This window comes from Lates calcarifer, linkage group LG3 (genome assembly GCF_001640805.2).
Source record: "Lates calcarifer isolate ASB-BC8 linkage group LG3, TLL_Latcal_v3, whole genome shotgun sequence".
Taxonomy (NCBI): Eukaryota; Metazoa; Chordata; class Actinopteri; family Centropomidae; genus Lates; species Lates calcarifer.
Genome location: NC_066835.1, coordinates 16,075,569 through 16,092,855, shown reverse-complemented (window position 1 = coordinate 16,092,855; position 17,287 = coordinate 16,075,569). Strand labels below are relative to the sequence as shown.

At 40.7% G+C, this 17,287-nt stretch overlaps 2 protein-coding genes and 3 non-coding genes across 5 annotated transcripts; 2 read left to right on the top strand and 3 right to left on the bottom strand.

Annotated features, from left to right (window-relative positions):
* Positions 1-2,657: 2,657 nt before the first annotated feature.
* LOC108901190 (double-strand-break repair protein rad21 homolog A) lies at positions 2,658-14,368 on the top strand. Its single transcript, XM_018702613.2, has 14 exons — positions 2,658-2,827; positions 6,811-7,007; positions 7,730-7,859; positions 9,192-9,291; positions 9,747-9,853; positions 10,098-10,307; positions 10,438-10,560; positions 10,699-10,827; positions 11,070-11,293; positions 11,371-11,527; positions 11,622-11,767; positions 11,893-12,102; positions 12,219-12,302; positions 12,527-14,368. Exons 2-14 carry the CDS (start codon positions 6,864-6,866, stop codon positions 12,716-12,718), a joined length of 1,956 nt encoding a protein of 651 aa, XP_018558129.1. The 5' UTR covers positions 2,658-2,827; positions 6,811-6,863; the 3' UTR covers positions 12,719-14,368.
* LOC127142324 (5S ribosomal RNA) lies at positions 4,672-4,790 on the bottom strand. Its single transcript, XR_007812910.1, has one exon. It is a non-coding gene; the product is annotated as a 5S ribosomal RNA (ribosomal RNA).
* LOC127142313 (5S ribosomal RNA) lies at positions 4,990-5,108 on the bottom strand. Its single transcript, XR_007812899.1, has one exon. It is a non-coding gene; the product is annotated as a 5S ribosomal RNA (ribosomal RNA).
* LOC127142302 (5S ribosomal RNA) lies at positions 5,465-5,583 on the top strand. The gene has a single exon (XR_007812888.1). It is a non-coding gene; the product is annotated as a 5S ribosomal RNA (ribosomal RNA).
* utp23 (UTP23 small subunit processome component) lies at positions 13,884-16,631 on the bottom strand. The gene is made up of 3 exons (XM_018702614.2): positions 16,263-16,631; positions 16,016-16,190; positions 13,884-14,940 (listed from the first exon to the last, which is right to left on the bottom strand). Exons 1-3 carry the CDS (start codon positions 16,448-16,450, stop codon positions 14,539-14,541), a joined length of 765 nt encoding a protein of 254 aa, XP_018558130.1. The 5' UTR covers positions 16,451-16,631; the 3' UTR covers positions 13,884-14,538.
* Positions 16,632-17,287: the final 656 nt, after the last annotated feature.

Here is a 17,287-nt window from a genome sequence, read left to right as displayed (position 1 = left end):
TGTGTGTGTGTGTGTGTGTGTGTGTGTGTGTGTGTGCACTTGCATATACAGCGCACACAAAATCCATCACAAACCCCAGTGGACTTTTTCAGTGCTTCTCCCTAAATAAGACCTGCTTGTCAGCTTAGGAGACAGACAGGTTGGGCGAGGAGGGAGACACTGCCTCAGTGTTAGCCGATTCAGAGGCACAAAGGCCGTCCTACGGTGAAATATAACCAGGGCCTTTGTGCCCAAGTTAAGTCCATTCCCTGTGGGGTTTGTGGGACAGTTTTTGGCAGCGATGAGCAGCTCTTTCCCCCTGACTTCTGTATAAAGATGCAATAGTGGTCTAGTGTATTTTCCTGCCTGACTTATGGGCCTGGCTGTGAGTAGTGAGAGGACACATTTGGAGAGGACATCGCACTCTCAGTCAATGCTTTCAAGTAGCACAGCTTTTTCCCAAAGTAATTCTTTACTTTTAGGAAATATGTTGCTCTTTTTTCAGTGGTATTTTATAGAAAAACAAATAGAGGCAGTGTGTGTTAGTGTGTGTGAGACGGAGAGTGAGACCTTGTGATGTCAAACACTATTAAAAATCTCTCAGCCAAGTTCTGCTCCACACATTGACCATGAAATAAATGGCTTTGATTTGCAATTCTGTCATACAGTATTCTGTAAAGTCCGGTGGATGAGGGTGTTGGACAGCATTAGACAGAGCGGCGCACTTGTCAGAGCTCATAAGATGTGAGCTATGACTCCATTTGTGAAGAGGTCTGTGGAGCGTGAGAAGTGGCTGGAGGGACTGGGCTGTCAGTCTTGAAGGTCAAGGAAGCAGCGCGACGCGTGACAACAGTGACAGGGACAAACAGGCTGCACACACGGAGTGAGCCTTAGGTGGTGGGATAGAGGGACAGATAGAGAGGTGGACAAAGTATCCAGATCCTTCCATCTTTAATAAAAGAGCTGTCACAGCACCGGAAAAAAAATATTCCATTACCAGAAAATGACATTTAAATGTTACTGTAGTAAAAGTTGTACAATGATCAGACATCAGACCCTTAAGTCATTCAGTTTACTAAGGAGAAGCAGCAAATCCTCACATGAATTATTCCAGCTACATCTTTATGTGCTGATCGGTAGTTTAGTCTATAATAAAACATCATATTTCATAGGTTCTTCATATGTTTTCTATGCAAAATCACATCACATGAATAGAAGTACACAAGTGTTTATTAAGCTCTGATAATGAAGAAGAGTGAGTTTGAAACCGCATTTAAACATTTGGTTTCTTAAAATACACTACCCTATTGTGATACCTGACAGAATGCACTACTCTATTGTGATACCTGACAGAATGCACTACCCTACTGTGATTTTTATTTATTTTTTTATTTTTTCAAAATTCACTCAGGAGCAAAAATCAGCCTTTAAATTTGGAGGAAATATTGATTTGTCATTTATTATCAATATTGATTGACATGAAAATTTTTTGTTTGATATCATTTGTGGTCATTGCCCAGCCCTACTGGGTAATAAACCCTTCTGCTTCCAAAGAATTATGTTTGAATTTAAAATTGTTTTCCCAATTACGCAGGGATGGCAGAGGTAAACACTGGCAGGATTCAGAGACAGCGTTCTCTAAAGACAGGACTTTGATTCCAGAGTCCAGGCTGAGGTTGGGTTTAGGCAACAAAAGAAGGTTAGAACATGGTTTTGGTTAAATATTAAAATGTTTTGTCTCAATAAGACCTTCCACTTCACCATTTCATACCTGACATTTCATATGACTTTCCTCTAAATTCAGCATTAACAGGATCATGTGCATGAATAGGATGCTCTTTTTCAGACAACTTTGCTGCCTCCTAGTGGTACTTTCAGCTCTCTGCAGAACATTACAAGAACAGTTTTGCTTTTTAATATGTAAAGTTTTGGCTTGTTTTTCTGTGTAGTTAAAATTTAGGCAATTTGTACCGACATTTCATGATATTGAGCATTCATTACCATGATGACTGTATACATAGATCCACTCCCAAAAGAAATATATATTTGTTGCATTTAGCCTACCACATTTCTTTGACAGCTAGGTACATGTTAGTTTATAGATTTATATCTTACACACAAAACATACACTCAGCTTTGAAGATATGATCTATAACAATAAATGTGATGACCCAATAATTGCAACTAGCCCTGATTCAAGTCGTTACAATATTAAACTACTGCCAACATGTTAATGCAACTGCATTACTTCAATATTTTTGTATGTAATCATGTAAAACTCTGAAAAGAGTGAATGACTTCTTTTACTTTTAATACTTTAAGTAAATTCTAATAATACTCCTGTACTTTTACTTTAAATTGGAAAGAGTAGGTTATTTAATGCTGTGGTATTTCCATTGGTGGAAAGTAACTAAGTACAGCTACTCAAGTACTGTTATTAAGTACATTTATTATGTACTTGTACTTATTTGAGTATTTCCATGTATGTTCAAGACCCAGTGATAGGGAGAAAGGTCTTTATAAGACTGAGGTTATTGCAGGTTAAAAAGTAAGTGATAGTAATTCTATAATGTAATATACTATTAACTTGCTGTGAAAGACAGGACGGTTTAACAGTCCACAGGTAGTGTGCACAGGTGCAAAGCTCAGCATCCCTCTCTCTCCCTGCCTCCCGCATCAGCACCACTCTCTGCATCCTGCTGAGGTTTTCAAACCGTCCAATCTCTGGGATGTTGGAGGAGGAGGAGGGGGGAGACCGGACGCCATCTTGTTTGTTTTAGTCGGAGGAGGAGGAGGTGGGAAAACAGCAACGGCCGGCAAAACGGGAAATACCCAAAACGGCTTACCGGTGAGTAATTTATGTCTTCTGTGACGGTGGAAAACAAATAGGGCAATTATCTTTAGATATATGTATCGATATATATATGCATACATGATGACTGCATATAGGCTAATTATTAATGTTAAATTGAAGAGCGTCAACGGCTAATGCGGTGTAATATGGGCTACCTTACAGACACTTACATTTAGTAAAGCCGGTCTGCTTTTTATAAACGTCGGACTCTGTGGCTATGTATAACGTTAATGTTAATGTTTTGCAGCGGTCTCTGCGTCTGGTGCTGCAGCTGCAGGTACCGTTTTATTTACCTGAAGGACATATCCCGGTGCATTTGTCACCTTCACGTATTTTAACACGGATTCAAGCCTGTTTATATTCAACACGTGCAGATCACAGGGTACACTGATGTAAAACAAGAATCTCAGGCAGGGGCTTTTAAGGTCAACTGAAATAAGTCCTCAAGTCTTATAATGAGTCTGGAGTCAAGCTCTGATCTGCCATTTTTAAATTTATTACTATTATTAGTAGTAGTAATATTGGTTTTGGCACAATCCAATATATCCAATTCAACAAGTCTGCCACAAACTCAATATTTAGAAAGATTATAGTATTCAGTTATTGTTGACACCATCTGTGTTAAAATGTGTTTCTATATCTCATTGTTGTAAGATGGGACGACACCACTGCAAACTACAACCTTAAATCAAGGTGTCAATCAAAACTGATCATTATTATGTTTATGAAAGAAGAACTTATGGCTGATCTGCTGTATTGGATTCAATTGGATTTTACAGGTGTATCTGGTAGTGGGCATTAAGTGTACTGTATATGACACAATAAACAAAGCAATATTATAACCAAGAAACTCCTATCCTGTAATGTGACTGAATTGCCATTTCACTTCAGTGACACAGTTATGGTAGCATGCCTTACCGACCAATAAGCACACATTAGAGAGAGTAAAAATAGGAGCCGCCAAATTTTATGCAAAAAATTTTTTTTTTAAATCATCCAGTTTTGAACAGATATTCCAGCCACTTTATGTGAAGTGTGCTGTTATTGTCAGCTGCTACTGAATGAAGCTTGCACACCTGAGACTCTGTCAACCAGTGGCAGGGGAGGGGGTGAGTTTGTCTCAATGCCTCTGGATCACAAGAATGTTCTGTTGAACTGAAACTGTTACTGAGTTAAGCTAACATTATCAGCTGTGATACAGTCTCAGGATTATAAGTCGGTTATCACACATACAAACACACCTGTCCCATACATTAACACATGATATCATCAGAGAAAGAAAAAGACAGAGCGAAGATCACAAGATTGGTGACTAAAAATAGGTAAATAAATGCCATAATTGTTTCCAAACTTCCCAGACATTAATGCCTGCATATATATATATATATATATATATATATATATATATATATGCCTGGCAGCACCTCAGACAGCTCTGGAGGTCCCAGGATCAGCACCTTGGACATCAGCAGTGACTCACTTTGTACTTTGAAAGGAAAGCCAGGAGCATGCTGCAGACTGTACGCTGATCGGCTGATAGTCTTATATTACTATAGTCTGTTATCACAGGTGATAATATTGGTTAAGCTCAGTAACAGTTTCTGTTCAACAGAGCATCAGACCACTGAGATCTAGAGGCCTCTGGACAGATGAAATTATATTACCTGAGCATCTGCTGGAAAATAAAATCATGGTGGAAAAATAGTTTGAATGAAGCCCAAGGATTTGTATGGGTTTTTTTCATGTTCAGTTTCCTTCTGAAAATTGAAAGCCTAAGCTTTATCTCCACAGAAGCAACAGCAGCAGTGTCCTCTGCTGGTTTTAAAGAGAAGTGAAAAAGCTTACAGCACCTGGTATTCCCAGGCGGTCTCCCATCCAAGTACTGACCAGGCCCGACCCTGCTTAGCTTCCGAGATCAGACGAGATCGGGCGTGTTCAGGGTGGTATGGCCGTAAGCATTAGTGCTTTCTAAAAACACTGTATTTATACTTGTTCATTGTCATTATCATCACCAACAATGATGATGAATCCTGTCCATCAGCATTGTTTCTCTCATGTTCAATTTCTTTCTGAATATTGAGTCAGAGCTATTTGAAACTTTATCTTCACAGAAGCAGCAGCAGCAGTGTCCTCTGCTGGTTTCAAAGAAGTGAAAAAGCTTACAGCACCTGGTATTCCCAGGCGGTCTCCCATCCAAGTACTGACCAGGCCCGACCCTGCTTAGCTTCCGAGATCAGACGAGATCGGGCGTGTTCAGGGTGGTATGGCCGTAAGCAAAGGTATGAATTACAAACAGGTCTTTTATAGGTCATGTGACATCATGTAGGGCAGCAGAAGCTACAGTATTTCTCTCTGCCTGTAGTGTAGTAGAGGTACAAGGAGAAGTGCCAAAGAACTGAATTGCATGAGTGAAAGACAAGTACTTAAATAAGTCCTTAGGTCTGGTATTTGAGTAAATGTACTCACGTACATTCCAGCACTGTAATAGAAACCGCTGTAACCATTGCCTCATGCACATAACTTTTAAAATAGGTTTATGTTCCTATGGACATAAATATTAAAAAAACAGGTTGTTGTTGATGATAATGACAATGAACAAGTATAAATACAGTGTTTTTAGAAAGCACTATTGCTTACGGCCATACCACCCTGAACACGCCCGATCTCGTCTGATCTCGGAAGCTAAGCAGGGTCGGGCCTGGTCAGTACTTGGATGGGAGACCGCCTGGGAATACCAGGTGCTGTAAGCTTTTTCACGTCTTTACAAACAACACAGGACACTGCTGCTTCAGTGGAAGCAGGGATTTGAAAGGTTGTCAGAGAAGCTTTGGAAATACACAGCCAATATACTCAGTTCAGCACATTTTCTGCATGTTGTAGCTTTAACGTTAACTTAAAGTTATTTTTCAGAAAAGCCACACAATAACGATGACATTAGTCAAAAAGCTGTCCCTTTCCTGTTTTGTGAAAACACTGAACACAACAAGAAAGGCAATTAGTAACTTTTGATGATATTGAAGATATTCACAGGCACAGGATAATTGAAAACGGCCAAAACATAATATACAAGTAGCACAAGTACACAAAAAGGTTAGGCTTGAACAAAACAAGGCCAAACTCCTCAGAATAGTCAAACTCAGCAGTGCAATATCAGACTGTACAGAACACCGGTTAGATTATCACCATGACAAAGGAGAGACAGAAAATATATCTGTATATTTAGAATATCACCAACTCCATTTGCCATACATCGGTTAAAGTGATAATTAATGTATATGTTAACATTGAATCTGAATCACATTAACTGCACAAGTTAGTCTGAAATAAGTTTAAGTGATTTAGAAATTTATTCCTTTCTTTACGAAGTTGCATCTAATATAGCGTACTGACATGTTTTCACTTATTGTAGTGATGTATGATGTAATAATCTGATGCTGATTTGATTTGTGTATCACAGTTTTATGGTGTTGTGAGCGTTCACTAACCTGGGGCACTGCCAGGTTCAGAGTTGATGATCCTGATGGTTTGGGGGAAGAAGCTCTCCCTGAGACTTTATGGGCTGGTTTTGAAAAAGTGGAGGAGCTTACCAAAACTGTAGCTGGATGGTCAGGGTCTTTCAGAGGCTGGCTTGTCCTGACTCTGCATCACCTAGTGGACAGATAGAGTACAGCAGAGGGAGGAGAAGTTGAGATGGTGGCATAGGGTGGCATGTGATGCTTGTTGGAGCTGCTGCCATGCCAGGCAGCAGTTTAAAAAAAACCCAATTAATCAGCTTTCACCCTGCTGTGAATTGCTGTCTTTAGTCCTCTTTAGCTTGATAGCCATGTCTGCATCTTCAAAGAGTCTGCTAAAAAGCCCAGACAACACACTAAGTGTATCCTTCCAGCTGTCATGCTTTGTTTACTTATCCAGAGTTGAGATTTCAGTCATATACAGTTATGTTGTTTCTCCTTTTGCATTGTTTCCTCTCTCTCCAGGCCTGACACCCTCCCCTTTCCCCTTTCCCTTGTGGTGAGAAGGCGCCGAGACAATGTTTTATGCCCACTTTGTCCTCAGCAAACGTGGGCCGCTGGCCAAAATCTGGCTGGCAGCCCACTGGGACAAGAAGCTGACCAAGGCACATGTGTTTGAATGCAATCTGGAGAGCAGTGTGGAGAGCATCATCTCACCCAAGGTAACACCACGTTCACACCTCTCTGTCACTTTCAAAGGAGATTATGCGTTGATATTTTTTTGGGAGCCTATCATCCTAAAATTTCAAGGTGTGTATTTGAGTAATTGAGTATTTTTGGGATTAGTATTTCAGACTCAAAACCAGATAGGATGTAGACCCAAAAATCTGGCAGCTTCTTTGGTATTAGCTGATCTATTTACAAAAAATAAGTCACATATAACAATGTTAGATTTATCATCAGAATTTGAAGCAGTCAGACTTTTAGCATTAATACCTCCCTGTATTTTAAAGCGTATGAAGGCTGCTTTAAGCTTTACCTGCAAAAACCCATGTGTGTCATCTAATGCTGAAATGCCCTGATTGATTTAGACCAGTTATTCATCAACAGCAAACTAATCTTACAATTAAGGTAATTAATAATAATAGTTTTTACACAGTAAAATGAACAAACAGCTCTGGGGTATAGTCTCACAAAAGCAAAGCACTGGGTACAAATTACACATAATATGAAAAGGAATATTTTGTTTAGTTTTGTGCCTGCTGGTTAACCACTGATGGCCATTTGTTATTAGTTTTGGTACAGTAAATACATGATACATGATGATCTATTGTATAACAGACTGGTGTTGCATTTCACAAGACAGCTACGTGAACTGACACATTGCTTATATAAAATACTGCAGATTTATTTTTATAGATTTTTCTGGATGTTACTTTCACAGGTGAAAATGGCTTTACGAACATCAGGGCACCTGCTGCTTGGGGTGGTGAGGATCTACCACAGGAAGGCCAAGTACCTGCTGGCAGACTGTAATGAGGCCTTCATCAAGATCAAGATGGCATTTAGACCAGGTGTGGGGGGAAAAATAACTTTGAGTTGTCCATATTAGAGTCAGGGTCAGTCATAGCTTCATTTCTGCTTGTATAAATTAATCAGACACACTTAAATTTGATCACACTGTGTATAGTTTATAGGCTACTTACATCCAAAATGAGAGCAAGAAGAGAGTTCGTCTTGACACATGGTGGCAGTGGACAACATTGCCCCCTAGCGTTTCCAAGTGGTATTGACGTTGGCGCCACTGTCGCAAAGAATATAGTAAGTTAGTAACAGTAATAAGTAACGATTTCTCAGTTTAAAAAGGTCGTGACATTTGAATAGAATGAATAAATTATGAAATGCACAGTGAAATCGGTTTGATTCAGGCTAGGGATAGCGTTGAAACATGGCTGCCGCTATCAGTCTTGCGACTGTCCAAAGCAAGAGACAACCCAAACAAGCACGATTTGAACTTGAAAACCGTTATTTCAGGGTTGTTATAAAGGCAGAGTTAAACACCCGGTTGCGTTAATAAGTAGGCAGATTTGTTCCTTACTGACCTAGTTTAAATAATCATGTCGGTTTTGAACTCTGAAGTCCCGGAGCTTTCTCCATAGTCGGACTCGTCATAGCGTTCATCGGACAAATCCCGGTAGCCGGGTGCACCGTAAATTAATACATAAAGACGGAAAGGTTTAGGCTGAGTTTTGATCCCACTCCAACCATGGCTCTTTCCGTCTGAGGTTCACTCTTGTGATACTACGTTTTTTAATCACGCTCCTTGTTTGCCTCCTCCGCCAACAAGGCAATTTTTCTTTGGTCGAGCAAAGTTTCCATGGTTATTGCGATTGTTCCACCGACCGCCATTTTTGTTACCTGGGGAAAGGTACCGAGCGGAACCAAACGCGCTGTCCTCTATCCATTTTGTTCAACTACAGTGGCAGGAACGCTTCATTTCTGCTGTAACTGGAACCTTAATTCACGACAGTTGGCAGACAGAAATCCATGTCTCGAAATCTGTGTCTCTACTCAATAGGCATTATATTGTGCAATCAATTTACTCATACCACAAAAAGTTTTCCACTGTTACTTTAAACAAAAACAGAGAAAACACATGTATGCGCACCTATATGCAATACCGTACATATATACAGTATCCTCACCTTCCCTCTGTACACACAATGTATTAGTCCAGATGTGTCCAGATATTTGGTTGAAACTATTTATTGTTAAATTGTTCCTACCAGTGCATTCATTTGCTCTCAGTTTTCTGTATTTTTCCTATCTGCACACATTCATATTAATATTCTTTACTTGAGATATGTCAGATGCTGTAACTCTTTCTCTACATTGTGGTGTTTCAGGTGTGGTGGATCTTCCAGAGGAGAACAGAGAAGCAGCCTACAATGCTATCACTCTACCTGAGGAGTTCCACGATTTTGACCAACCACTACCGGACCTCGAGTGAGTCCTCTATCAGTCTTCATGAGAGATCAGTAGGTAGAGATACACCAGAGAGTGCATGCCTTTTAGCTTTCAGTACAAGATTGTGGCTACCACGGTCCCCCACAGCTGTTGGGTGCATATACTGGACACTTTTCTTGTTCACAAATAGCTGTTTCAGCTTTCTTGCCAGTGTATTTCTGCCTGTAATTTTGATGATTATAAATGTAGGACTATGGATGTTTCCTCCATTTGGAAGAGGCCAAGGGCAATCACCCTCACTCTCAACCTGCATGTATAATCCTTTTGTTTATTTGGGAACAATGAACATTAAAGGAGACAGAACAGATGGACTGCTAAGCACTTCAATGCAAATAAACTCATGGACAGCACTGAATAATCATGAAGTCCAGATTTATTTTAGCAGCACATTTCATGTTTTCCACTGCTGGTAAACATTTTTTTTTTCTTTTTAGTGACATTGACGTGGCTCAGCAGTTCAACTTGAATCAGAGCAGGGTGGAGGAGATCACCATGAGAGAGGAGGTGGGCAACCTCAACCTGCTGCAGGACAATGACTTTGGTAGGAATCTTTCCTCTGAGCAGGCATGCTCGTGTTTAGTGGTCGCTTTTTTTGAACATCAGGAGCTTCCATGTAACGGCATGGCTTCATCCTGTAACAAGAAGCTACAGAGACAGATATTTTGGGGTCTACCAGCCACAAGCAGTTTAAACATTTAGAGTATTTTTTTAGTTGACAGTGTAGCAGGCTCCACTCACCCACATTCTAAATGATATACTGTAACGACAGCCTTTCTGTTGTGCAGCTGACTTCGGGGTGGATGACCGGGAGATGATGCGGGAGGAGAGTGCGTTCGAGGTGGACATCATGGGAACGTCAGCTTCCAACCTGCTGCTGGAGGCTGAGGGCGGAGCTAACCAGATGGCTGACAAGTCCAACCACCTGGAGTATGACGACCAGTACAAGGACGACTTCGGAGACAACCCCATGGAGAACAATGAGGGTGGCATGCTGGGTAAGATCCTTCACTTAATTTTTATAAGCTGAGGAATTAAACAACACTGAGTTTTTGACACCTGTAAATGAGCTAGTTTTTTGTCAGACTAGTTGCTCAAACAGTAAAATGATCTTATATTTCTGGGTAGTGGACAAGCTGCTGAGTAATGAGGATGGGGGCGGCATCTTTGACGACCCTCCTGCCATCACAGAGAGCGTGATGATGCCTCAGGACCACGGAGACGATGACGACGACTTTGACGCCCTCTCAGGTCAGTTCCACAAACAATCTCAGCACCAAGACAAAGAACAAATCATTGTTTTGTGTTGTGCTGCAGCTGCTTCTGTTGCTGATACAGTTGACATTACAGCACATTTATCTGTACATCTGTCTGTACATGTGTTGTTAGCGGGAGCTCCAGATAGTCCAGATTCGGGCCCAACAGAGCCCCTACCAGCCATGGCAGACCAAGCAGAGCAGACCGCCCTGGTTCACAACGAGGAAGAAACATTCGCCCTGGAGCCCATTGACATCACAGGTGACGCCACTGGTTTTTAAATACAACATCAGCATTCCTTGGCCCCTGTTACTTTCCAAGTTTCAGTCGGAATTTCCCTCACAAAGTCCATACACGCATACATACATTTTTAATGGGTTTCCACACAGATCTGTGACAAAAGCATCAGAAAACTGAAGTGTGCAGTCACAGAATAGAATTTTTAAGCACCAATTATCAGAGCTTCCATGGTTATTGTTGCTGTCTCTCTATGGCCTGTGCAGTAAAGGAGACCAAAGCAAAGCGTAAGAGGAAGCTGATTGTGGACAGCGTGAAAGAGTTGGACAGTAAAACCATCCGCGCGCAGCTGTCCGACTACTCCGACATCGTCACCACCCTGGACCTGGCGCCTCCCACTAAGAAGCTGATGATGTGGAAGGAGACCGGGGGAGTCGAGAAGCTTTTCTCCCTGCCCGCTCAGCCTCTCTGGAACATGAGGCTTCTCAAGGTAGGAAATATATCAGATTATTCAGGGATAATTATACACAGAGAGGTTTTGTGATACAGTCTGTTTTCTCTCTCCAGATGTTTACAAGGTGTCTGACACCGTTGGTGCCAGATGAGCTGAGGAAGAGGAGGAAAGGTGGAGAGGCTGACAGTCTGGATGAGTTCCTCAAAGATCTGGAGAACCCAGAGGTGCCCAGAGAGGAAACTACAGGCCACCAGCAGAGAGACGTCATGGGTGAGAAATGGCTTTATTCCTGATTTCTTTGTCAAAAGTCATAGCAGCATATCAACTCACTTTTTTTTATTACGCCTGTCAATTCACCCTCCAGACCAGACCATCATGGAAGAGGCCAGCGTGCTCCAGACCTCAGCCGTGGAGGGCAGCAGGACGACGCTGGACGAGTCAGTCATGCCCCCACCATCTTCCCAAAGAGGCCTGAAGCGCAAATCTCAGGATACAGAGCCAGCCCTGCCTGTGAGCACAGATGTCTGAAGCCAATGCAAACTTGTCACCCACCCTTATACCTTCAAGACTTCTTCATATCTGATATCGTTTCATATGTAATATCAGTGCTCGTGACTCCACTCTGTTTCCTTTAGATGGGAGCGTTGGACCAGCAACAACAGCAGCAGCAGCAGCAGCAGCAGCAGGTGTCCAGACCCTGTAATGTGACCCAGCAGCTGGAGGCGTCGTCCAATGTGGACTTGCCCCCAGAGGAAACCACCACCACTAACATCAGCCAGCTGATAGAGTTGGACCTGCTCGCTGACAAGGACAAGAAGAAGAACGATGACGACTCTGATGAAGAGGTGAGATATAGTTTTCTTATACTTGATCTGACAATGGACACACGCTTATTGTATCTAGGACTCAACAGTTGATAGTCTCCATTAGTATTTACAGTTTTTTTTTTTCCCTGTGTCAGGAGGAGGAGGCGCAGGGAGGTGACCAGGACCAGGAAGAGAGGAGGTGGAACAAAAGAACTCAGCAGATGCTTCATGGCCTTCAGGTGTGTTTATGTTCACATCTTATTAGAAGAAGCAGAACAACAGGATGACATCTTGTTGCTACAACTTCTGGGAATTTGTACTTTTTAAATTTGTGGTTCTGTATGTGGTTTTAAGGGCATAAAAGACACTACATTTCTTTATCTGGTGTCATATTTGCAGCAAATACATGTTTCTGAGTCGTCCCATCCTAACTCACTCTCTCTCACCTTCCATCTTGGCTCAGAGGGTGATGGCCAAAACAGGGGCTCAGTCAGTCAGCCTGCTGGACCTGTGCAGGAACAACAACAGGAAGCAGGCAGCAGCCAAGTTCTACAGCTTCCTGGTGCTGAAGAAGCAGCAGGCGGTGGAGCTCGTCCAGGAGGAGCCCTACAGCGACATCATAGCTATGCCCGGACCTCGCTTCCACATCATCTAGAAAACAAATCATCTCTGCAGTTTGAAAAGGGGAAAAACTGCACTCTGTACTCCTTACATTTACTCAATGCAACAAAAAAGTTTTATTTATTTATTTATGTGTGTGTTGACTTTGTTTTGGGTATGATATGGAGTTCTGGTGATACTGTTTTTAAATGTTATGTCTGCAATACTTTAATGTAAAGCAGTGATGGGAGGAAACAGTACTGAATAACATGGTTGAAGAAATTTATTACTTGAATAATTCCACAGTGAGGTGGAGGATTGCACCTCCAAACAATGGATTTTGCTAAATTAGTATTCTAAGATTGTGTATCTGATGTATCTGCACCTCATTGTTTGGAGTTGCAAGAAGCTGTTACGTTGCACTTTTTTGGCACCAAACTTTAAAAGAGTCTATTTTAAGACATGTTTACAGCGGAAGACAACTGTGTGTTTGCACAGCGATAACTCAATCAACCATGTCACTCAGAGACTCATCTCTCCCACTGCTGCAGGAAAAAGATCTCATCTGACCTTAGCCAAAAGGAGCATGCACTATATCCAGTTTCTGCAAGAGTACAGTTTAACAGTTACTAAAGTAGTGATTTGCACACTCAACCAGCAGTTAATCATTATACTAACTGTAGTGTAGCACTTTAAGCATTACAAATTCCCAAGTTGCTGTTTCTGCAAATGCTTTGCTTGCAATCATCGACTGTTTACGCCTCACAAGAGTCAGCGGAGCTATTGCTGTGTCCCAAATCTGTACTACACACTAATTCTGAGCAGGATTTGAGTATAAAGACACAAAAAAACATTTGATTTTTGAGCATGCTGTTGTTGTACACACATGCTGCTCTACTACAATGCAACTTGAAAAGAAAATGGAGACACTTCTCACAGCTGGGAATAACTGAAAGTAATTGTGGATGGTAGTGAAGCAGCTCTATAACACATCAGAAGAAGTATCGTCTGATGGCACGTTGTATTGTTTCCTATTAATATATAACAGTTTAGTATGTGGATTTCTTGCAAAAAAAAAAAAAAATACAATAAAGATTAGTATACAGTCCATGCTGTATATAATTGGTATGTAGTATTAAATCGGGACACAGTTTTTAAAAAATGTCTTCATAGTTTTAACCTACTCAATATTCATTTAATGTTGTGATATATAACAAGTATAGAGAATGAATTGTTTTTTATTTAAAAGTGAAATTGATTTTTAATCCAAAGAATGACTGGAACAAAATCAAGTCTGAATGGACACATTTGTGATGTGTGTCATCGTTTGGACTCTAAACTCATCGCACAACAAAATACTACAGACTGAATCTAAGAAACAAGTCACACAGTGTACAGTATCAAGTAACAAGTCATTGTGATCACATTTCTTCCTTGTGCTTTTGAAAAGACAGCTGAATGCATCGTTTTTGATATCCACTTCCATATACAGTAAACTGTATATCATGTAATGTCTGAGTATATCTTAGATTTTAAACTATGTGCCTGTAAACCTGCTTTTTTTATTTTGTATAAAAGCAAAGACAAATCTTCTCAATCTCAAAAATATTGCTGTGTTTCTGAACAGTTTCAGTCTCCTGCCTGCAAATCCTGAGTCCCAGAAACTGTTGAAAAACTTTTCAAAATAAAACAAATTTTAAAATCATTTTGTGAAGTAAATATTAGTTTGTTCTGTGTTATAACATCAGAAAAACAGACCAGAAGTTAATGTGGAGAATAATTATTTTAGATTGAGGGATTATATTAAACGTGAATGTCTTCAAATAGCATTTATGCAAAAAACAAAATGGCTTCTGTCTCTGTCTTCCTGCCATATCATGTATTTGTAACTGTAGGAGCAGACATGTTATCTCCTCCCTCCGTCTTTCGTTTCTTGTGTCGACTCCTTTTCCTCTTCTCCCCCTGCTCTGTCTTCTTCAGCGGCGGCGTCGGCACTCCTTTCTTCTTCTTCTTCAGGCAGCTCAGAGGGTTGGGGTTGCTCTGTTTCCTCTTCCTCTTCTTCCCTCGCCTCTCTCCGTCCTTCAGGCTGATGCCCTGCTCCTCTTTCAGGCTGCGGATGCTCTGCTGCTGGGCCGGGCTCACCAGCTCCCCCAGCTGGACGGCCTGGACGTGGTCGAGGGACGTCTGGCTGGGTTTGTCCAGCACAATGGTGTTGAGGATGATGTAAAGTAGAGGGACGCCTGGGATCTTCTTCAGGCCTGTGGTCACTGCGTGGTCCTAGAGATCACACATAAACATACTCCATTTGTCCATAATGTAGTTTCCTCCTAAACCTGCAAATAATTATATGGATATTCCACCTTTTTAAGAGCTGATCACCAAGCTGATAAATACCTCTCCAACATCACAAGCAGTCCTGTATATCCGTCATGAGGGCAAAAATGATATTTTACTTGATAATTCTCACAGTATTGATGTTGACTTGCTCCTTTCTAAATCAGTGTTTCCACTTAAAGACAAGAACCTCTGAGTCGGTCTCATTCGATTAAGTAAAACTGTTGAGTATTTCACAAGAAGAAAAAACAAGAAGATCAGAGAAACAACAGAAACAAAAAAATAATAACGCAGTCGAGCATCAGAACACACAAACAGGAGGTACTTAAAACATATGAGAGAGGAGTAACTGAGGATGTTATTGCACAGGTTCCTGTTGCACCAAGCACCTAAATCTACACAGACTCCCTCCATCTACACTGTGTCTGATATACCAACTGCTGGTATATCAGTTTACAACTGAACTTACAGACAGGTGACAAAGCTTTTGGACCACCAGGAACCGACAAAACAGCTTCCATGCTCCTTGACATTGATTCTACAAGTCTCTGGACATTTTCAACTACTTTTAGTAGTTTAAGTACACAGTTGGCAATTTCTCAAGGAGACAAATTTTGAACACTCAAGAGTAAGAGAGCTCACCACTTGGCAAGCTTTCATATCCAGATGGGACTTTGAAATTAATAATGGAGAGCCAGGAGTCTGTGGTGCTGTTGAATTGTGTTACTTTATACTATTTTTCAACAATCAGCCTCCAAAATCACCTCTCAAACTGAACATTATAAACCTCATGGACATAGGATCTACTGCATGGCTGCTGCATGAGGTTTAGCTATGTTTATCTAATACATTGGAAACTGAGTGTTAAAACATGTAGACAATGTTGGGATGAGTTGCCTCCAACCACAAAACGCCATCATTTCTCATTACATTTGTACTTATTCTTTGCATAAAATACAGATTATGGGAGAATGCTCTGGGTGGTGTATGAGTGTGTGTGGGATCTCATAGTATTTACCTGTGTGGCTACAAAGTAGTGGTGTGGGTTCGTGTCCTCCAGCATGGACAGCAGACACTCTGAAGCAGGGACTGGGTTCTTGAAATGTGGACATTTCCTGACCTGAAACCTCTGCAGGATGATTTTGGCTCCATACAGCTGCTTCCCCAGAGTCTCCAGTTCCTTCAGTGCACAGCTGAGACAGAACACTCATAAGAAATAAACAAACAGCGACATAGGACAGTTACATTTCAGTAAATCTACTCACTTTGTGGTGCAAAGCTGCACCTCCCCCATCAGGTATTTGGGCATTTGCTCTTTTATCTGGATCTTGTTCTTCAACGCCGCCTGACAAAAAGTCCCATCGATGAGGATCTGAAAAGGTTCCCTGAAGCTAAAGTTGTATTTGTAGAAGCTTATGGTTTTCTTGGCTTGTTTCTGTCTCTTGATCTTCATGGTGGTTTGTCGGTAAAAGTCACAAACACAGACTTGTCTCCTCCTGTTCGGAAAATATAAATAATCTTTATCGATATTTTTAAATGTCCGCTGGCGTTTAAGTTTTAATATCACTATCACACTTCAGCGTGGATATTTCTAATGTACACAACACGCTTGTGGTGCATACTCGTCATAACTCCGGCTGGGACAAAATATACGACAAAGGTTCCGGGTTGTTTAAGAAGTTGTACCGACTCTTCCGTCGTTTTTGTTTTGTACAGTCTGATAATAAATATTAATCCGTTTTTAATGTTTTTAGATACAAACTTGGTTTCAAACTTGGTATTTTTATTTCTTAAGTATCTGATATCAATCTGTATATTAAAATGTATCGATACTGTATGTGCACTCATATTATGGAAGACTAGGAATGACCAAAACAAAAACCAGTATACAGCTACTTTTTTCAAAAATGTGACTTTTAATTCTAAATTGTAGTTATAGTTTATACTTATAATTGGTGATATCTCAGAACTTAACTCACACAATTATTAATATTTCATAATTAGACACCGGATTATCACACATTAAGTCATAATCGGGAGATATTATGTTAATTATGACTTTACTTGGTATAGAACATTATATATAAATTATTTGGTGGCCGTTCAGCTCATAATTTCAAGTCAAAAGCCTTCAAGTCAGAAGAACTCGTGGTTAAATGAAAACTAAAAATATTAAGCTGAAGTAGCCTAACTTGAAATCAATAAAACTATTATTATTATTATTATTATTATTATTATTATTAAGTGGAGTGGGTGGTATTTATATTTGCCCCCTCCTCACCGCTTGTTT

Excerpts from the sequence above, each read along its gene's own strand:
- LOC108901190 (XM_018702613.2), top strand. The coding sequence starts at position 6,864 with ATGTTTTATGCCCACTTTGTCCTCAGCAAACGTGGGCCGCTGGCCAAA. Across the intron at positions 7,860-9,191 it reads CAAGATGGCATTTAGACCAG|GTGTGGTGGATCTTCCAGAG; the intron begins GTGTGGGGGGAA and ends GTGGTGTTTCAG. Across the intron at positions 10,561-10,698 it reads CGACTTTGACGCCCTCTCAG|CGGGAGCTCCAGATAGTCCA; the intron begins GTCAGTTCCACA and ends ATGTGTTGTTAG.
- utp23 (XM_018702614.2), bottom strand. The coding sequence starts at position 16,450 with ATGAAGATCAAGAGACAGAAACAAGCCAAGAAAACCATAAGCTTCTAC. Across the intron at positions 16,191-16,262 it reads GTGCAGCTTTGCACCACAAA|CTGTGCACTGAAGGAACTGG; the intron begins GTGAGTAGATTT and ends GTTCTGTCTCAG. Across the intron at positions 14,941-16,015 it reads ACTACTTTGTAGCCACACAG|GACCACGCAGTGACCACAGG; the intron begins GTAAATACTATG and ends TGTGATCTCTAG.